A 17,423-nucleotide genomic window follows, 5' to 3' on the forward strand; every position below is an offset into this window, starting at 1 on the left:
TAGTCATTTGGACTGATCCACAGTATTGTAGCTAGTTAGTCAATCACTCCCATGGGGCTCTGTTTGCTGAAGAAGCCCAACATACTAGCCTTCCCCATCCTCATCTTTCTAGATTGTATTAGTGTTCAAAATGTCATAATAAGTCACTATTAATATTTGGATACAGTCCTATGTTTTGGTAAGTACAACTTAGTCACTTTCATATCTGTTTCTCAGTAGCAGCACGCTACTTTCTGAAGTCCCAGAAATATCATGCTGGGTTTTTTTTCATTTTAAAAGAAATCACGTAGTGCACACAGTAATGTATTATTTATGAGAACCGGGTGAGGCAGACACCACAGAGAATACTATTTATACCCTGCATTCCAGAAGGCAGAGCCCAGTGCCCCTGTGCACATAACTAGGAATGCCAACACGACCAATGGAATATTAAATCTTAGATCTCATACTTGGTACTGGTAGGTATTTTGTTTTCCTATGTTACTGTAATGATCTGGAAAAATACCTGTCCACATTTCAGACATCCTGAAGTGTCCTTTTTAAAGGTCCTTTCCTGGTACTAGGTCATGCTAGCACATCCGTGTGGTTGACTGTCTCTAATAAAAGGCCACCTTTAATTTCTGGGGAAGTGGGCAGTGGCCCTCTGTTGCTAATATGTGGTATTAAAAGCTACAAGGCTATGATTTATTTTCTAAGGAAAAAGATGGAAACTGTCATAAAATTTGTTTTGTTTTTTGATGCAGTGACTCATACTGTAGCCCAGGCTATCCTGGATCTCTTTATGTAGTCCATGCTAGCCTTGAACTCATGGCACCATCCTGTAGTAGGATTTGGTTTGGTACACACACACACACACACACACACACACACACACACACACACTTGTTGGGGCCCTGTCACCCAGATTCCAAATAAATACACAGAAACTTATTTTTACTTATGAATGCCAAGTCTTAGCTTGGCTTGTTTCTAGCCAGCTTTTCTAACTTAAATTATCCCATTTCTCTTTGACTATGTTTCACCTTTGGGTTTTTTATCCTTTCTGTATTCTATATTCTTTCTTCCCTTTTTACTCTGTGGCTAGCTGGGTGGCTGGGTGGCTGGCTTCTGGCATTCTCCTCTCCTCCTTTTTTTGCTCCTTGGTCTTTCTCTTTTTTTTCTCACTCTCCTGCCTAGCTATTGGCCCTTCAGCTCTTTATTAAACCAATCAGGTGTTTAGACAGGCAATGTAATACAGCTTTACAGAGTTAAATAAATACAACATAAAAGAATACAATATATCTCTGCAACATTAAACAAATGTTTCTCAGCACCAATGAATGTAACACATCTTTAATATTCCACAATACCCTCCTGTCTCTCAGTCTCCCAAGTGTTGAAATCACATCTCAGTCTTCCAAGTGTTGAAATCACAGGAGTGGGCCACCCCACTTAGTTTCAGAAATGCATTATTATTAATCTCTCCTTAATGTTTCCATGGTAACAAAACAACAAAAAACGTGACAAGAAATTCTAATGGCATGGATATCTTTACTATTGAAAAACACCTTAAAATAACTAGGATTAAGGAAAGGTAGTTCTATCACACATTTATCTCTCCATGCTCTACCTCTATCTTATAGGCCAGTGCCACTAAAAGCAAGAGAGCTTGGTGGCTGCAAACACAGCAGCACAGTATTCTCCAACACTGAGGTAGAGTTTGAAAAGCCCCATCCCTTAGGGCAGCCAACTTTTGGGTTGTCTGGTACCAACTGCTCATTACAGGATACCTGGCTTTGTTCCATCCTCCCTTTTTAATTCACGGTTCTCTATACTGAAAGAATTTAGTAATACATTTTTTAAAGGCTCTTTCTAGTATTGTGGAACACTCCTATAATCTCACCACAGAGACAAAAAGATGTCAGGTCAAGGTTAGCTTGAGACACATGGTGGGCTTTGAGCCAGACTCAGTTACATAGCAAGACCCTGATCCAAAATTAATTAATAGAAAAATATTTTCCTGTGAAAATCAGAGTGAGGCATGGTTTCATCTACACAGTTTTGTTATGATGACCACAAAGCACCGAGAAAATGAAAAAACGATGAATTCATAGGATCCTCTTCATTTAAAAGAGCTACGAGCATGCACTTAATATCGGCACTCCAGAGACGGAGGCAAGAGGATCTCCGTGAGTTCAAAGCCATCCTAGTTTATGTAGTAGATTCTAGACCTGCCATAGCTACAATTGTGAGACTTGATTCACATAGATAGATAGATAGATAAATAGATAGATAGATAGATAGATAGATAGATAGATAGATAGATAGATAGATAGATAGACAGACAGATAGGATAGATGATAGATGAATAAATAAATAACAAAGAATAAAAATAAAATAAAATAAAAGATCTGTGCTACTGACAAAGACAAACATCACATTTTAGTATAATGAGTAGAATCAGGATTAAACAAAATATACATATGAAAGTACGAGGGACTATTTAGGAAGAGGGAGGAGACAAGCTCATGCGAGCTAGGTTTGCCTTTGTATCCCCACTGCTGTTGACAGGGATACTGCAGCATCCAATGAATGGCAATATGTGTGCTTGTTAACAGAGGTTTCTGTCCTTCCTGATCCCACAGCCATTTAGCCCCAAAGAAACACACAGAGGTCTACATTAATTATAAACTGATTGGCCTAGTAGCTCAGGCTTATTATTAACTCTTATAACTTATATTAGCCCATAGTACTTGTCTGTGTTAGCCATGCAGCTTGTTACTTTTTCTGGTGAGGTAGTCACATCTTGCTTGCTCTGTGTCTGACTTCCTCTGTGTCTGGGTGATGACTGCAGACTGAATCTTTCCTCTTTCCAGAATTTTTCTGTTCTCATTGTCCCACCTCTACTTCCTGCTTGGTTGCCCTGTCTGTACTTTCTGCCTGGCTACCAGCCAATTAGTATTTTATTAAACAAGTACAAGAAACAAATCTTTACACGGTGAAACCATTCTCACACACCATGTGCTTATAGGTAGAAGGAATTAAAAGTGCAAATACTCGAGTTGCAAACTATATCTCATAACAAGCTTAAGGATGCAGACCCATGCTTGTCTTTTACAGAGGTCAGATTCCTCAGGAAAGTCTAAGACATACCAGTGTGACGAAATTATCTGAGAGTTATATAAAAAAACATATCTGAGGGTGATGGAGTAAGAAATCAAAACTAACCTCTATTTAAGATATAAGGCACTTTGTGGGCTGGAAAGATGGCTCAATAGTTAAGAGTGTGCAATGTTGTTTCAGATGACCAGAGTTCAGTTCCTAGACCTATGCTGGCACCTCGCAACTGCCTGTACTGCCAGTTCAGGGAATTGTGATTCCTCATGCCTCTTTGGACACCTGCACTGAAGTTCACATATACACATAATTAACAGTAAAAATAAATCTCTTTTTTAAAAAGCTGTTTTAAAAGCAGCTTACTAGTGTAGAAATCAAAGTAATCAAAAAGTAGTCAAAAATACTGTTTCAGAAAACAAACAATTTTTTTAACAAAACCTTGATTATTTGTTTTTTAAAAAGAAAATGTTTTAAATATAAGGAAAAATACAGACTATGTTAAACAAGAGTAATATTAATAAAAGGTGAAGTAAAATTTAAAACAAAATAATTATCATAGACAAAAATAATTTACTAATTACAATACCAAATCAACAAGAACATAATTCAAAGTTATATGTGGCAAAAAAATCACAGCTTAAATTTCATAAAGTAAAATTTGGATAGGAAACATATTTTATATGTGGCTTATTTATCAAAATATAAAATATGCTAGATGATAATTACATACAAAACTTGTTTTAAAATCTTATGGAGTATTAGGAGGCAGAGGCAGGCAAATCTCTGTTCCACAGACTGAGTTCTAGGATAACCAGTGCTACACAAAGAAAAGCTGTCTCAAGAAAAAAAGGGTATATATTGTATACTTAAGGAGTATATTTTGAACACTTGAAATATATATAGCATTGACTAAAAAAATTATTTAAAGTTTGAAAATTAAGAAGGACATATTTACATGCCTTATGTATCAAAGGATAAATCACAGTGAAAATTAAAAATATACTAAAATATGGCATATCAAAACTTAGGGGGTAAGGCATATGGTTTATAAACAATAGAATATTTAAAACTCAGTGATCAAAATATGATAAGGAAAACTAGTAGAATTCACACATCACAGAAGTGATTGAGCTAGAAATCTAAAAGATTGCCCAAAGGATTAGTAGAAATTCCTTGAAGCCTATGGATGAGCAGTAATCAACTGTACTTTCATATGAAGATGAAATTGTCTTTGTTACTGAACTACTGCTCTGAAGGGACTCCATGACCAAGGCACACTGACATAAGCCCCATGGGGTTTCCTTATAGTTTCAGAGAATCACCACCCACACTCCAAGTGACACACCTCCTCCAACAACGCCACACCTCCAGATCCTTCCAAAGGAGTTCCACATTCAAACATGTGAGCTTGAGAGCCATTCTCATTCGAACCCCCACAAAAACTAATTGAAAAAATAAAATTTACAAATGCCTTTATATAACACTATAATATCAATAAACACATATATGTGTATACATACAAGAATTAGTATAGATGTATATACATCAGTATTATATGTGCATATACACATATATGCATATATAAGAACTTTTATATGCATATATATAAGAATTCTTAAAGAAAACTACAACATATTATTATGTAAATTAAAAATGATTTAAATAAATTTCCTTTAGAGCTAGGTTTATGGGTTGTTAATAGATTGGGAACCTCAATATTATTGTCATATCAACTTTATCTTTGTTGATATTGATCTGTAAAATCATTACAGGAGTAAAGAAAATGTGTGTGTGTGTGTGTGTGCGCGCGCATATGCACAAGTTCATGTGATTTGACAAACTGATTCCAAAATTTACATGAAGATTCAAGAGCAAAAATTATCAACAATCATCTTGGAAAGGAAATATATATAATACCATAGATATACATTTCAAACTTTGTAACTGGGACAGTTTGTAACAAACAAATAGACCAACACAAATAAACAATAAATAAAGTCCCACATATAGTTGTCTGAATTGCAGCAAATCCCTACTGTCATACAGAATGGATATGGCATTATCAGTAGAGCATATAGTTCACAATCTACTCAGTTAATGAAATAATACATGACAATATACACACGTGGATTTCTAGTTAGAACAACATGAATCAATCTCTGATATATATTTTGAATCCATATGTTTAGAGAAATGGGAGGACAAATGATACCTATGACATTAGACATACCAGTTTTCTTTGAAGAGATTTATGGACTATAAGAGACATGAACCAATCTTTGGATTTATTAAAAATGGATATTTTTATTTGGATGATGGTATCTTGTTGGAATGTGTGTGTGTGTGTGTGTGTGTGTGTGTGTGTGTGTAGCTGTGCCAAGCTTAGCTTAGCAATGCATCTCTAGGAGGAGGGGAAATGAGAGGAAGGAGTGGGAAAAGGTAGAGAAAAAGAGAGAATTATAAAAGAAAATTAAGAAGGAACTCAGGACCATGAGGGGTACACCCATACACTGAGACAATGGGGATGTTCTATTGGGAATTCACCAAGGCGAGCTGGCCTGGGTCTGAAGAAGCATGGGATAAAACCGGACTTGCTGAACATAGCGGACAATGAGGACTACTGAGAACTCAAGAACAATGGCAATGGGTTTTTGATCCTACTGCACATACTGGCTTTGTGGGAGCCTAGGCAGTTTGGATGCTCAACTTACTAAACCTAGATGGAGGTGGGCGGTCCTTGGACTTCCCACAGGTCAGGGAACCCTGATTACTCTTCAAGCTGATGAGGGAGAGGGACTTGATGGGGGAGAGGGAGGGAAATGGGAGGTGGTGGCGGGGAGGAGGCAGAAATCATAAATAAATAAATAAAATTAAAAAATAAATAAATAAGATAGTAAAAAAAAAAAGAAGTAACGAAAGGAATGAAAACTAACAAAATCTCAGGAGAATTTTAAGGAGAGAATGGCCAGCAGGGCTGGGAAGGGAAAAGTCAGAGTTCCATTGTATTAAGTACAAGACATCCACTGTTGATAAGCGTTATTGTGAAGGAAGGGAAAAAGCAGTTTTCGGTGAATCCAAAGGTAGAATTGCAAGAACTATAATATATTAATTTCTAATCCAGGCAGGAAAGAAAGGCTAACTCAGGAAGAACAAATAAGACAGGAGTATTTCACTAAGTGAAAATGAGGCGATACTCAAAAATCAATCTCCAGTCCATAGAAACCTAACCTTCCATGTGCTGAGTTGAGCCAGAAAATCTCACCTTTGTTTTGTTTTGTTTGGTTTTGGTTTAGTTTGTATTTTAATCAAAAGAGAGACTATATGTTTTCAGAGAAATACAGAAAATCACAATGAATAAACTTTTAATTTGTCAACTCTTCATTAAAAATGAGCCAACCCTCAAGGAATTTGTTTAGCACTTCTAGCTAAGTGAAAGTTTATAGAATTATTTGCCTTAGAGATGCATACCAACCTACAGTCCTAAACTCAGAAATTCAGTTGTCTTTGTGTACAAAGTAACATGTGATTATGTTCTTTGATAAATGCAAAATGCTATCATTTTTCTAGTTCCATAAATTTTGTTGTTGTTACAGATATTTTGTTCATCTTTTTTTCTAAATCCTTTTTTCCCTGAATATTTACAGCAACCAAAAGACATGAGTTTGTTTTATAATGTACCATTGCCTAGTGTACAGCATTATGTTTATGAGTATAATATAAATTAAATAAATAGTTTAAAGTTTCAGCCTTACTAGTATTACAAGAAATATGCACACTGGCATGCACAGACACACACACACACGCATGCATGAGCACATGCGCAAACATGCACAAATGCACACACACACAGAACACATCAGCTTTCCCTCCCAGAAAGAATATAATACTTACTATAATGTGCTGATAAGGATCTATGAATGACATTTTGGCTTGAGCTGCAGAGATTCTCACACTTTCCTGGACTTCTCTGGGACACTTAGCTTCTTTAAAGCCTGTAAAACAAACACTCATCATCATTAAGTGTCATTCTGGACTCTGTTCCAAAATGTAAGCGATGGTGAGTAGATAAGTTGGGCAATGAAAGTACACCTGAGTGGATCAGGTGGACTGAGCTCTCTGCATATGTGACTAAACACACACACACTCACACACACCTTGTAGGGGGACGATAAGCATATTTTGATATTATTGTTTAACTTCCATATTTATTTGTTCAATTTTTTTCTAAAATTTTTTTGCTGCTGATTTGGTTTGCTTCTATTTGTTAAGTATATGATGAGCCATTTTCTGAATTTCAGAAAATTAAAATTGTTTTTTGAGGGACTGGAATGATGGCTGAGCCCTTAACAGCACTGTAGTGCTCTTGCAGAGGACCTGAGTCCACTTCCCAGGACTCCCATGAGGCATCTCACAACCACCAGTAACTCCAGCTACAAGACATATGGTGCCCTCTTCTGACCTTCACAAATATCTACACTCACTAGCACAAACACACATACATAAATTTTATTTTATTTCATTTCTCTGCTTAACAGGAGGGAATTTAGGTCTGGTACTGTCAACCTGGTCAAAACTCCATGACTGAGGAAGTCAAAGGTCCTAGGAGAGTGCCTACTCTGTTGTTTTGTTATACAGTCATATAAAACTGACTCCTAAATAAAACTACATATTATTGCTGATCTCAAGCCTTGTTTGATAAGCTTCTTTTTGTAGTGGAGGCGCATTTTTAATTGGTCAGAGTGCTGAGAACAACTGGCTGCTAAATTCTTAGCCCTTAATGGGGCATCCCTAAAGCTCAGGGAACATTGTGGAAGAGGAAGCAGAAAGAATATAAGCGCCAAAGGTTGGGAAGGAATATGTGAAACACTGTCTTCTGAACATGACATGGCTCTTGTACTTAGAGATTCACAGCAGCAGTAACTACCTGCTAATATCAAGCTCATCAATATTTCAAGGTTGGAGAGGGGCTCATAAGGCCTGAACTCAGGTTTCATGAGATTTTGTCTCAAATTTCTCTCACTACCAAAAAAAGTTTTTGATGATAATGAGCCTATCATCAAGTAACTTTGTGCTAGAGTTTGAAAGTTTGGCCCCACCAAAACTCATTTTGATATTTAGTTTCCAAAAGCCAGACATAGTGGAACATACATATAATGCCAACACTTGGGAGGAAGATACGATCTATTCAAGAATTTCAGGTCATCTGCTATTTATTATAGAGTTTGAAGTCATCCTGGGCTCTATGAAACCCTGTATTTAAACTTTAAAAAAAAAAGACAGACGCAATTGTTAATGTGGTGGTTTGAAAGAAAATGGCCCCCACAGAGAATGGCATTATTAGGAGGTGTGGCCTTGTTAGAGTAGGTATAACCTTGTTGGAGGAAGTGTGCCACTGTGGGGATGGGATTCAAGGTTTCCTGTGCTCAAGCTACACCCAGGTCTCAAACTACTTTCTGTTGCTTGTCGATTAAGATGCGAGTACCTCAGCTCCTTCTCTAGCACCATGTCTGCCTTTATGCTGTCATGTCCTACCATGATTATAATGGACTGAACCTCTAAACTGTAAGCCAGCCCCAATTAAGTGTTTTCCTTTATAAGAGTTGCCATGGTTATCATGTCTCTTCATAGCAATAGAAACCCTAACTAAGACAGCTAATGTCAGAATACTCATAATATTAGGCATCTGCCTCAGCTCCTTCCTCTGGGTTCCTGCTTTGAATTCCTGCCCTGGATTTCCTAGATGATGAGCTATAACACAGGCTTGGCAGCCAGATAAACTGTTTGCTCCTCTGGTTTCTTCTGCCCATGGTCTTTATCATAGCAATAAAAAAGCAGACTAAACAGTGGTGCTAAGAGCCAGCCTCAGGTTGTAAACCACAACTCTGTCTCACTCTGCTAGTCAATGCTGATTCATGTTTCTCTTTTACCTCTTACTACTTCTCCTGATTGTCCACATATCACAAACATGCCATCCGGATTATTTCTCTGTTGTGTTAGGCTATGCCTCTGTCTTGCCTCTAAGTACTCTTGACATAGCATTTAAAATGGAAGGAAGGAATGACCTCATTAAAAGACAGGCAAAGTTATCCGCTATGGAATAATTTGTGGCTCTTGTATTTATGTTTTAGATACATATTTCTGGTGTTGCAAATTCATTAGTTGATAGAATCCTATTTAACATTTACCATTACCAGGATTTTTTAAGCTACTGTTATTATATTTTATTGCAAGTAACTAATAGTAACACCCAGGTATAGCAATAGATACTTGTAATAGTAACACCCAACATGCTAAGGCAGTACAATCAGCAGATCAAGGTCAACCTGTACCACATAGTGAATTTCAGGGCTGCCTGGGCAACTTAGCCAAATTTTTAAAAATGTAAAATTAAATAAAAGCCAACAGGGGCTGGTGAGATGGTTTAGCACTTAAAAGCTGTCTGGTCCTCTGCTCTTGTAATTCTTAGCAGCACATAGGGTAGCTCATAACCACTTGTAAATCCAGCTGAAAGGGATCCAACACTGTCTTCTGGACTTTTCTAGCACCTATACTTAAATGTGCACATACTTCCATGCAGACAAAAACATACACACATAATTAAATTTTAAAGTAATAAATAAGACTAAAACAAATAAAATATGATCAACATAATTGATCTCTCATTATAACTGATGATACTGCATTGATATTTCTGTGTGTTCAAAGTATGTTTACAATAAAGACAGAATATCTCCTTATGTATACCACATTAGAAAATAAGGAGAAGTTGAACTGAATCCTAATTAGAGGTTTCACACCTAGTCATTAGCATTAATGGTATTGGAAAGTACTATGCACATTAACAGAGGAGAAAAATAATCATCACTCAGCCATAAACGCTGCAACCTACAACAGTGGCTGAAAGATATACTGGTCCAACAGATATAAATGTTATAGAAGTAACCAGCCATTGTTTTGAATTGGATTTAAGACTCATTCTGTAAGATGGAACCCATACCTGACACTACAAAAGTGGAAAACGATCTGAGACTAAATAAGCCATGGGCCCTAAAGGAAATTTTTCTACTATTATTCCGCTAAATGAACAAAGCAATAAAATGGCTCCTAAAGACACACTACTATACACATAGATGAGTGCATCACTAAACCCTCATCAGAGAAGCTTCTTCTTGTAATTGATGGCAATTAGTACAAAGACCCACAACTGGACAACGCTCAGAGAGTGAGAGACTTTGGGGAACTCAACTCTCAATGGGATGACAACATCAAATACTCAAGATTCACTGATACGTACTGGTTTTGTGGGAGCCTAGGCAGTTTGGATGCTCACCTTACTAGATCTATGGGGAAGGAAAGGGGAGCAATTGTAAGAGCCAAGGTTGGTGGATGACTAAGGAAACCGTGTCTTCCAGATTCAACAAGGCTAACACACTTATGAACTCACAGAGATTGTGACAACATATGCAACACCTGTACAAGTACAAACAAGACAAAATCCCAGCACTGAGAAGGGGAAACAGATACAGATTTCTACACCTAGCTAAGAAACTATTTACAATTGATACCTTCTGAGAAAAATAAAATTAGTTTTCCCCAATAGAATGCCACTGAGTATATTAACTACACTCCAGGGCAACAACATGCCAGGGAATAGTTGGCTAACACAAGACAGACTCCATGATTTTAATATGTTTTTTGTATTGTTTTGTTTGGGTACTTTTTTGTCTTACTGGGGTTTTGTTGTTATAGTGGACAGGATCCCTTAAGAAATCTATGAAAGTAAAGAGGGTTATGACTGCTATTCTCACCAAAATTGTTCCCGTTAGAAACTGTGCGTGGGCTGTGAGGAAGTTGAGTGATAGATTGTCTGCATAGCATGTGTGTGGCCATCAGACTTCTATAGTGGCTCCATTCACAAACTGCAGCTTTAGAAAAATATAAACATTTCTCTGTGGACATCTGTTCATCCATGCAACAGTTATGTCACTGCTAAGTACAAGCCTCTACTAGGCACTAGGAACAAGGCAGTGAACAAGCCTCTGCTAGGCACAAGGAACAAGGCACTGAACAAGACAGAGCTCCTCATGCCTTACACAAGCCTAGAAATTATAGAGTTAGCAAGAAATGTAGTTCTGTGTGACACCTAATGCCTCTATGTTTCTAAAAAGCATTATCACCCCCTCAGATTGGTGTCTTTTGTTGGAAGGGCACCTTGAATAGTTTCTTAAAGGAGTTCAGAGTGCCTTTCCAACAAAAGACACCAATCCTAGGAAGTGATACTGCTTTTAGTAATATAGAAGCATCAGGTGTCATGCAACACTGCATTCTTTGCTACCTCTACAATCTCTACATTCTTAACTTGACCAGTAAATGAGTCTTTTATACTTGTTTACTGCAAGCTGAAACAGGAAAACTTTTTTCTACCATACATGGGTACAGAGACAAACAAAACGTGTATGGAAACAGGCTTAATGCGATACTTTAACTAAGAACAACATAGACTATTTGCGTCGCCCCATATGATTGAACTCTAAGAGCAGCCCACCAAATTGGTTTCATGACTCAACACAGTTTGGCAAACACTGATCTAAAAGATATCAAGATTAGATTTTATTCTACTTCCTCATTCTCATCCCATTTCTTTCCTCTTTTCTATTTACAACCAGGTTTTCTTTCCTTTTCTCAAATGTAGGCCATTCTCCTGAATGCAAAGCTATAATCTACTTCTTCTGTCCATCACTTACTTCACAAGCACTCAACTAGAATATTCAGCTACTGTATAGCAATCATATTCCAAAGTCCCAAGAGTAAAGTGATAATTGGAGTAGCGGGTCATCTCTGTAGGAACTCAGATTCTACAGAGCAAAGAGAAAATCAATAATGCAAGAAGGAAAAAAACAAGAGTATCCTAAGGCTAGGCTCTGGAAAGGGGCTGGCCACAAAGGGTGACAGAGTGAACCTAGAATATAATGTTCTCAGCAGGCATGAAGAGGAAGTGAGAGGAGTCCTGTGGCTGGTAAATAAAAACCAAAGCAAAAATGGTTGAATGTGAGGTTAGAACGCAAAGAGGGCCAGATCCCAGAGGTCTTTGTAGACAGCAATTGTGTGCCAGCTAAACTAGACCTAAGTTTCAGAGCTCAGCTTCAAGGTCACTGCCACAGAAAAACTATCTGCGACCTTCAGAGCGTGTTTGATTCTGTTTGTATTTTAGACCTCTTCAAGCCTTTCACTCCTCTTCCAACATGTCTGCCTTCCTTTCAGAAACTAAAGACAGACCATGTTTAGCTTGCCTGTGCAGCCGTTCTGTGTGCACAGCATGGTGCCTACAAGACAGCAGATCCAGGATAAAGATGTGTTTAATAGATGAACATGTGATGGACAGAACTAGAAAGAATGCCAAAAGAGTTCATGAAGGAAGTTCTCACAATAACACTTTTTCAGTGTTCCTCTTGTTCATGCCTAGCTATATTTAAATAGCAAAAGATGCTATAAATGAGTCTCTACTTTAAAAATTAAAAAGAGGAACAAGTAAAATTCCACAAGAAGCAAGATGACGACTCATTTTGAGGAAATCTGTTGCAGAGGCCCAAAGCCTGATGTCAGCAATTTTATTTCCTCTTTCCATATCCAGTAACTCCATTCATAACTACCATGTTCATGATCCAAATATCAGCCAAAACCACATCCTCCAGCCAGACCTGGATAGAGACTTCCCTGGTACTCAAGTCAAAGGCAGGAAATGTGTTCTAGGTAGTTAACTGGTTAATTACACAACTAATATTCTTTCTTAAATTTTTGCATTATTCTTTGGTAATTTCATGCATGAATACAACTAATATTAATAAATCCTCCCCATCTCTCTTTGTCACATCCTCTCTCAAACTACAAGGTTAAGAACTACGAGATAACTAGATATTAGGCAAACATGACTCATGGCATTAATCCTTTAGTCCTCGAACAACTTCCGTTTTATTTTTCTTTTCTCCTTTAATTCTATCCAAGTCTAAACTTTTTCCTGCCCTTATGAAACTTCAGGCTGCCTTAGAAGACTTCTGTTAACTTTTGCAATAAACAAAAATGAACTCATCGATTTAGTGCCAGATCCATTTAGAGTGGAAGCCAGGACCAATTGCGGGAAGGGAAAAGTGTGGTCACTGACTTCTTTCCTCCTCTCTTCCTCTGATCTAATACTTCTGCTCTATTTTCATTTATTTTGCTCGTTTAAAAAACTCTTACCCAAAGAAACTTAGAGGAGGCCAGGGTTTATTCCGTTTACTATCACAGGCTTCCATCCATCACTGAGGGGCAGTCAAAGTGGGAAATCAAACAGTCACATCCATACTCCAACCCCCAGAAGCATATAAACTGGCGAAGCACATTTGTATGGTAGTATTAGGGAGACAAAAGCAAGGAAATCGGTAGTCCAAGGTCATCTTCAGCTATGAGAGTTTGAAGTCAGTTTGTGCTATGAGGGACTCTGTCTCAGAAACAAAACAAAAGGTCAACCAAAAACAACAACAACAACAACCCACTCACAATATATAGAGTAATACCAATAATCCATTTCTTATTCTTTTTAATCTTAACAAAACTATTTTAGAGCCTTGGTTAAAGTTTCCACTTCAGGGTTGAGCATCGAGTTAGACTAACTACTAGAATAGCAGAGAAAGGAATCTGCAAATTGCTTGCTGTAGAAACATTGACAAAGCAGAAATGTCACAACCAATCACTAAGAACCCTGAAACTAATGAAAGGACACAGGAAAAATGAACAGCATTTTTCCAGTCTACCAAGAATCAGGGACAATGGAGGTCTATGACATTTTCGGAAGCTCCAGCCCTTACCCTCCCCCCCCCCCCCGTTCCTCAGCATGAAGTTCCAACCAGGAAGGCAGGGCAGCCTTGAGAATGCACAGGTCTGCCACCTTGCTGGTCAGAACTTGGCAGAACATGGAAAATTCCACACCCCTGAAGTTGTCAGAGAAAGAAAAGATCACAGACGCGAACACCGGATAATTCTTATACTAGCATGGGTTCCACACTATTGGGGAGAAGACAATAGACCATCCAGAAAGTTAAAAATGACAAACAGAGGCATGTCTGAGGCTCCATGGACAATCCCCAACAAAACAGAGAGAGAAAGGTTGGTAAGATCCAGCTCATCCCTGAAAGAGGGTGAGCATGGATATGCCATGTGAGGGTCCCACACAGAGAAGAAAAAGTAGGCAGGGACTTATAAACTCCCTGAACTTAGAAAGCATTCTCCAAGCCACATGCAAGTCAGACATCATAGCAGAGATGTGCTCTTTTAAGATGCTTGAGTTAGTCTTTGCCAAACACTGGCTGACAACTGAGCCTTGCTAACCCAGACAGAAGCCTAGGAAAACACACAGAAAGTAAAAGAAAGAAGGTAGGTAATAAATTGAGGTCACTAAAACAAATCAACAGTTGCAGCACGGTTAATAAAAATCCAGAGACAGAAAGTCGGGTTTAACCTGAAGTCAGAAAAGCAAAACAACCAGCCACTGGTTCTTACCTCTACCTCAGTTCAAAGTGGTGATTCTGCCTCCACGAATCTCAGAATGAGATTGTGTCTGAGAGCTGTCTCCTCCTGTCTTATATTCCTCTCTACGGCTGGGATTAAAGGCATACACTGCCCGGTTTCTCTGGCAAACTAGTGTAGCTACTGGGATTAAATGGGTGTGTCACCGCTGCCTGGTCTGTAAGGCTGACCAGTGGGGCCATTTTACTTTCTGATCTTCAGCAAGGCTTATTTATTAAAATACAAATAAAATAACTACAAACAGTAGCAATAACTTGCCCATAAGAAATATCAGAATCAAAAGACACCATAATATATAATTTGCATAATATATAATTTGATGTGCAACCTAGAATCATTTTCAAAATTGGCCATAAGAAGGCTGGTTCACCTGGTAAAGGCACCACCAGGCTTGAAGACCTGAGTTCAAACCCACATGGTAGAAGAACCTACTCCTGCTTGCTGTTCTCTGACATCCTCCACACTCCACACAAACTTGTTGGAAAACACACACATAAATACACTAAACAAATAAATATAATAAAAATAACACGATCTTAAAAGCAAATAAATAAATTTTAATAGGACACAAAAAGCGTGAATCATACAACAAAAATTCGCAAGGAGAAAGAGAAGAAAAAATAGCAAAAAAAAAATTGAGTGAAATTTCCCTGATTTTGATTTTAAAACATATCACTAAAGCTGAGTTGTGTTAAACTGGATTAACATAAAGAAGACCGATGCCAAGACACATAACCAAACCATTGAAATTCAAAAATTATAAAGAATAAATTTAAGAGCAAGAAAATAATAGCTGCTCATGCGTAAGAAAATCAAAGATCAACACTTGACTTCTCATCAGAACCAATAGCATTCTGATGGCAGTGGGAACCACATGTCTAAAGTACTAAAAAAATCAAACTATTACACCAAACATACCATAGTCACCAAACTATCTTTCAGAAATATGAACAAATATATCAGCATAGTAGTAAACAAAGAATATATATATATATCCAAAATAAACTAGTAAAAGATGGAGAACCTGAACCTTAAACTCTGTATGTATGGTGGTGGTGTTTATAAGTGTGTTTAGTGTCCAGAAACTTTCTAGTTTATCAGGAAAAGAGAAGGAAGAAACCTTACAGGAGGTGAGAAACAAAGAGGGTGATAGAATACATATAATAAGAAAAGAAAAGGGAGCATTTACTGATGGAGAAAAGAAAACCAGTTAGGAGGGAATAGTGGGAAGGGGAATAATGGGACCAAGTATAATGACTCATAAATGAAGATGTCATGAAGAAACCCATTATTTTGCATGCTAACTTAAAAACAATTGTAAAATGTTAAAGGACAGGAAATGCAGCTTAGTATGAGGACATTTGTCTAACACGCATGAGGCCTTGGGGGTCAGAACAAGAAGGGAGAATGGGAGGAAGAGAAGGAGGGAGAGAAGGAGAGAAGAAGGAGAGAAGAAGGGGGTGTGATGGAGGGGGAAGAAGGCTGAGGAGACAGGAATAATAAAGAAAGTTCTTCAGTTTGAAAAGAATTGACAATAGGCAATAACACAAATTCGCACAAAGAAAAAGAAAGCGCCAATAAAGTTAAAACATTTAAAGACAAATATATCTTCTTCTTTTTATCTTTATTCCACGAAACGATAAAATTACACTGAGCTAATTTAAAGAGGCTGTGTGTATGTAGATTTCATATGTATCCATGACAATTATAACACAGATATAACATGATAAATGTAGCTATTTTGGAGCAAGGGAAAGACACCAACTAGTCTGAACCCATAGGAATAAATTAAGAATTCCAGTCTCAAAAAAATGTAGGAAAATGTCAAATAGTCTATAAATTTTTAGTTTTATCCCTACAGTTTGTAAGAGGCATGAGTTTTATAGGAACATATTACAATGCTATAGCACTGGATTTATAACACATGAAGATACAATATATTGGAAGCAATAGCACAAATAAGAGAAGAATCGCAGCTACATGGAAAAATTACAGAACTAACTTAATAGCTACATGAAGAAGACTGTAATAAATTAATACATATAGCTTAATTTCTAGAACTAGAAACAAACTCACTCAAATTATCATTGAAATATTAACAAAATCATTTAAATGGCTCACCAGACATCTACCCCCTCCTCAAAGCAGAATCATCAGACTACAGAGTGCAGGGAGCAGAAGAATAAAAATAAGTGAATATAGAAATGAGATGTATAAAAACAGAAACTAAAATGGCAGATGGAAAGCCAACCCGATTTCTACTAACAATCACTGTGAAACTAGATGAGGTGTCACATAACTGTAAACCTAATACTTGGTAGGCTGAGTCAGGAGACTTAAAATTTCAAGATCAGCCTAGTTAGAGAGAACCCTGTGAGCTATTGTATCTGCTATTGGTTTCCCTCCAGAACTAAATAATAAGTTCCTATTGCTTAAGGTACCACATTCTTGGAAACAGAACGAAGAGAACTCAAGTTGGAACTGAGTGGGATGCTTCTTCCTTCTAGCAAGCTAGTTTTCATAGCTTTAAAACTATGAAACTACTAAACTACTAAAACTGAGAAGTTTCTGTGAAGCAAAGGACACTGTCACTAAGACAAAAAGGCAACCAAATGGCTGGGAGAAGATCTTCACCAACCCCGCAACAGACAAAGGTCTGATCTCCAAAATATATAAAGAACTCAAAAAACTAGACTTTAAAATGCTAATTAACCCAATTAAAAAATGGGGCACTGATCTGAACACAGAATTCTCAACAGAAAAAG

At 37.4% G+C, this 17,423-nt stretch overlaps 1 protein-coding gene across 1 annotated transcript in view; it reads right to left on the reverse strand.

The window, feature by feature from the left end:
* The window catches only part of Pla2g4a (phospholipase A2 group IVA), a 156,754-nt gene that overhangs the window by 119,975 nt on the left and 19,356 nt on the right, over positions 1-17,423 (reverse strand). Inside the window, exon 2 of the mRNA XM_013346713.2 lies at positions 6,988-7,088. Within this exon, the coding sequence (XP_013202167.1) occupies positions 6,988-7,020 (33 nt within the window). The 5' untranslated portion in view covers positions 7,021-7,088. The remainder of the gene's footprint in view (positions 1-6,987; positions 7,089-17,423) is intronic.

This window comes from Microtus ochrogaster, chromosome 6 (assembly GCF_000317375.1).
Source record: "Microtus ochrogaster isolate Prairie Vole_2 chromosome 6, MicOch1.0, whole genome shotgun sequence".
In the NCBI taxonomy this organism is placed as follows: domain Eukaryota; kingdom Metazoa; phylum Chordata; class Mammalia; order Rodentia; family Cricetidae; genus Microtus; species Microtus ochrogaster.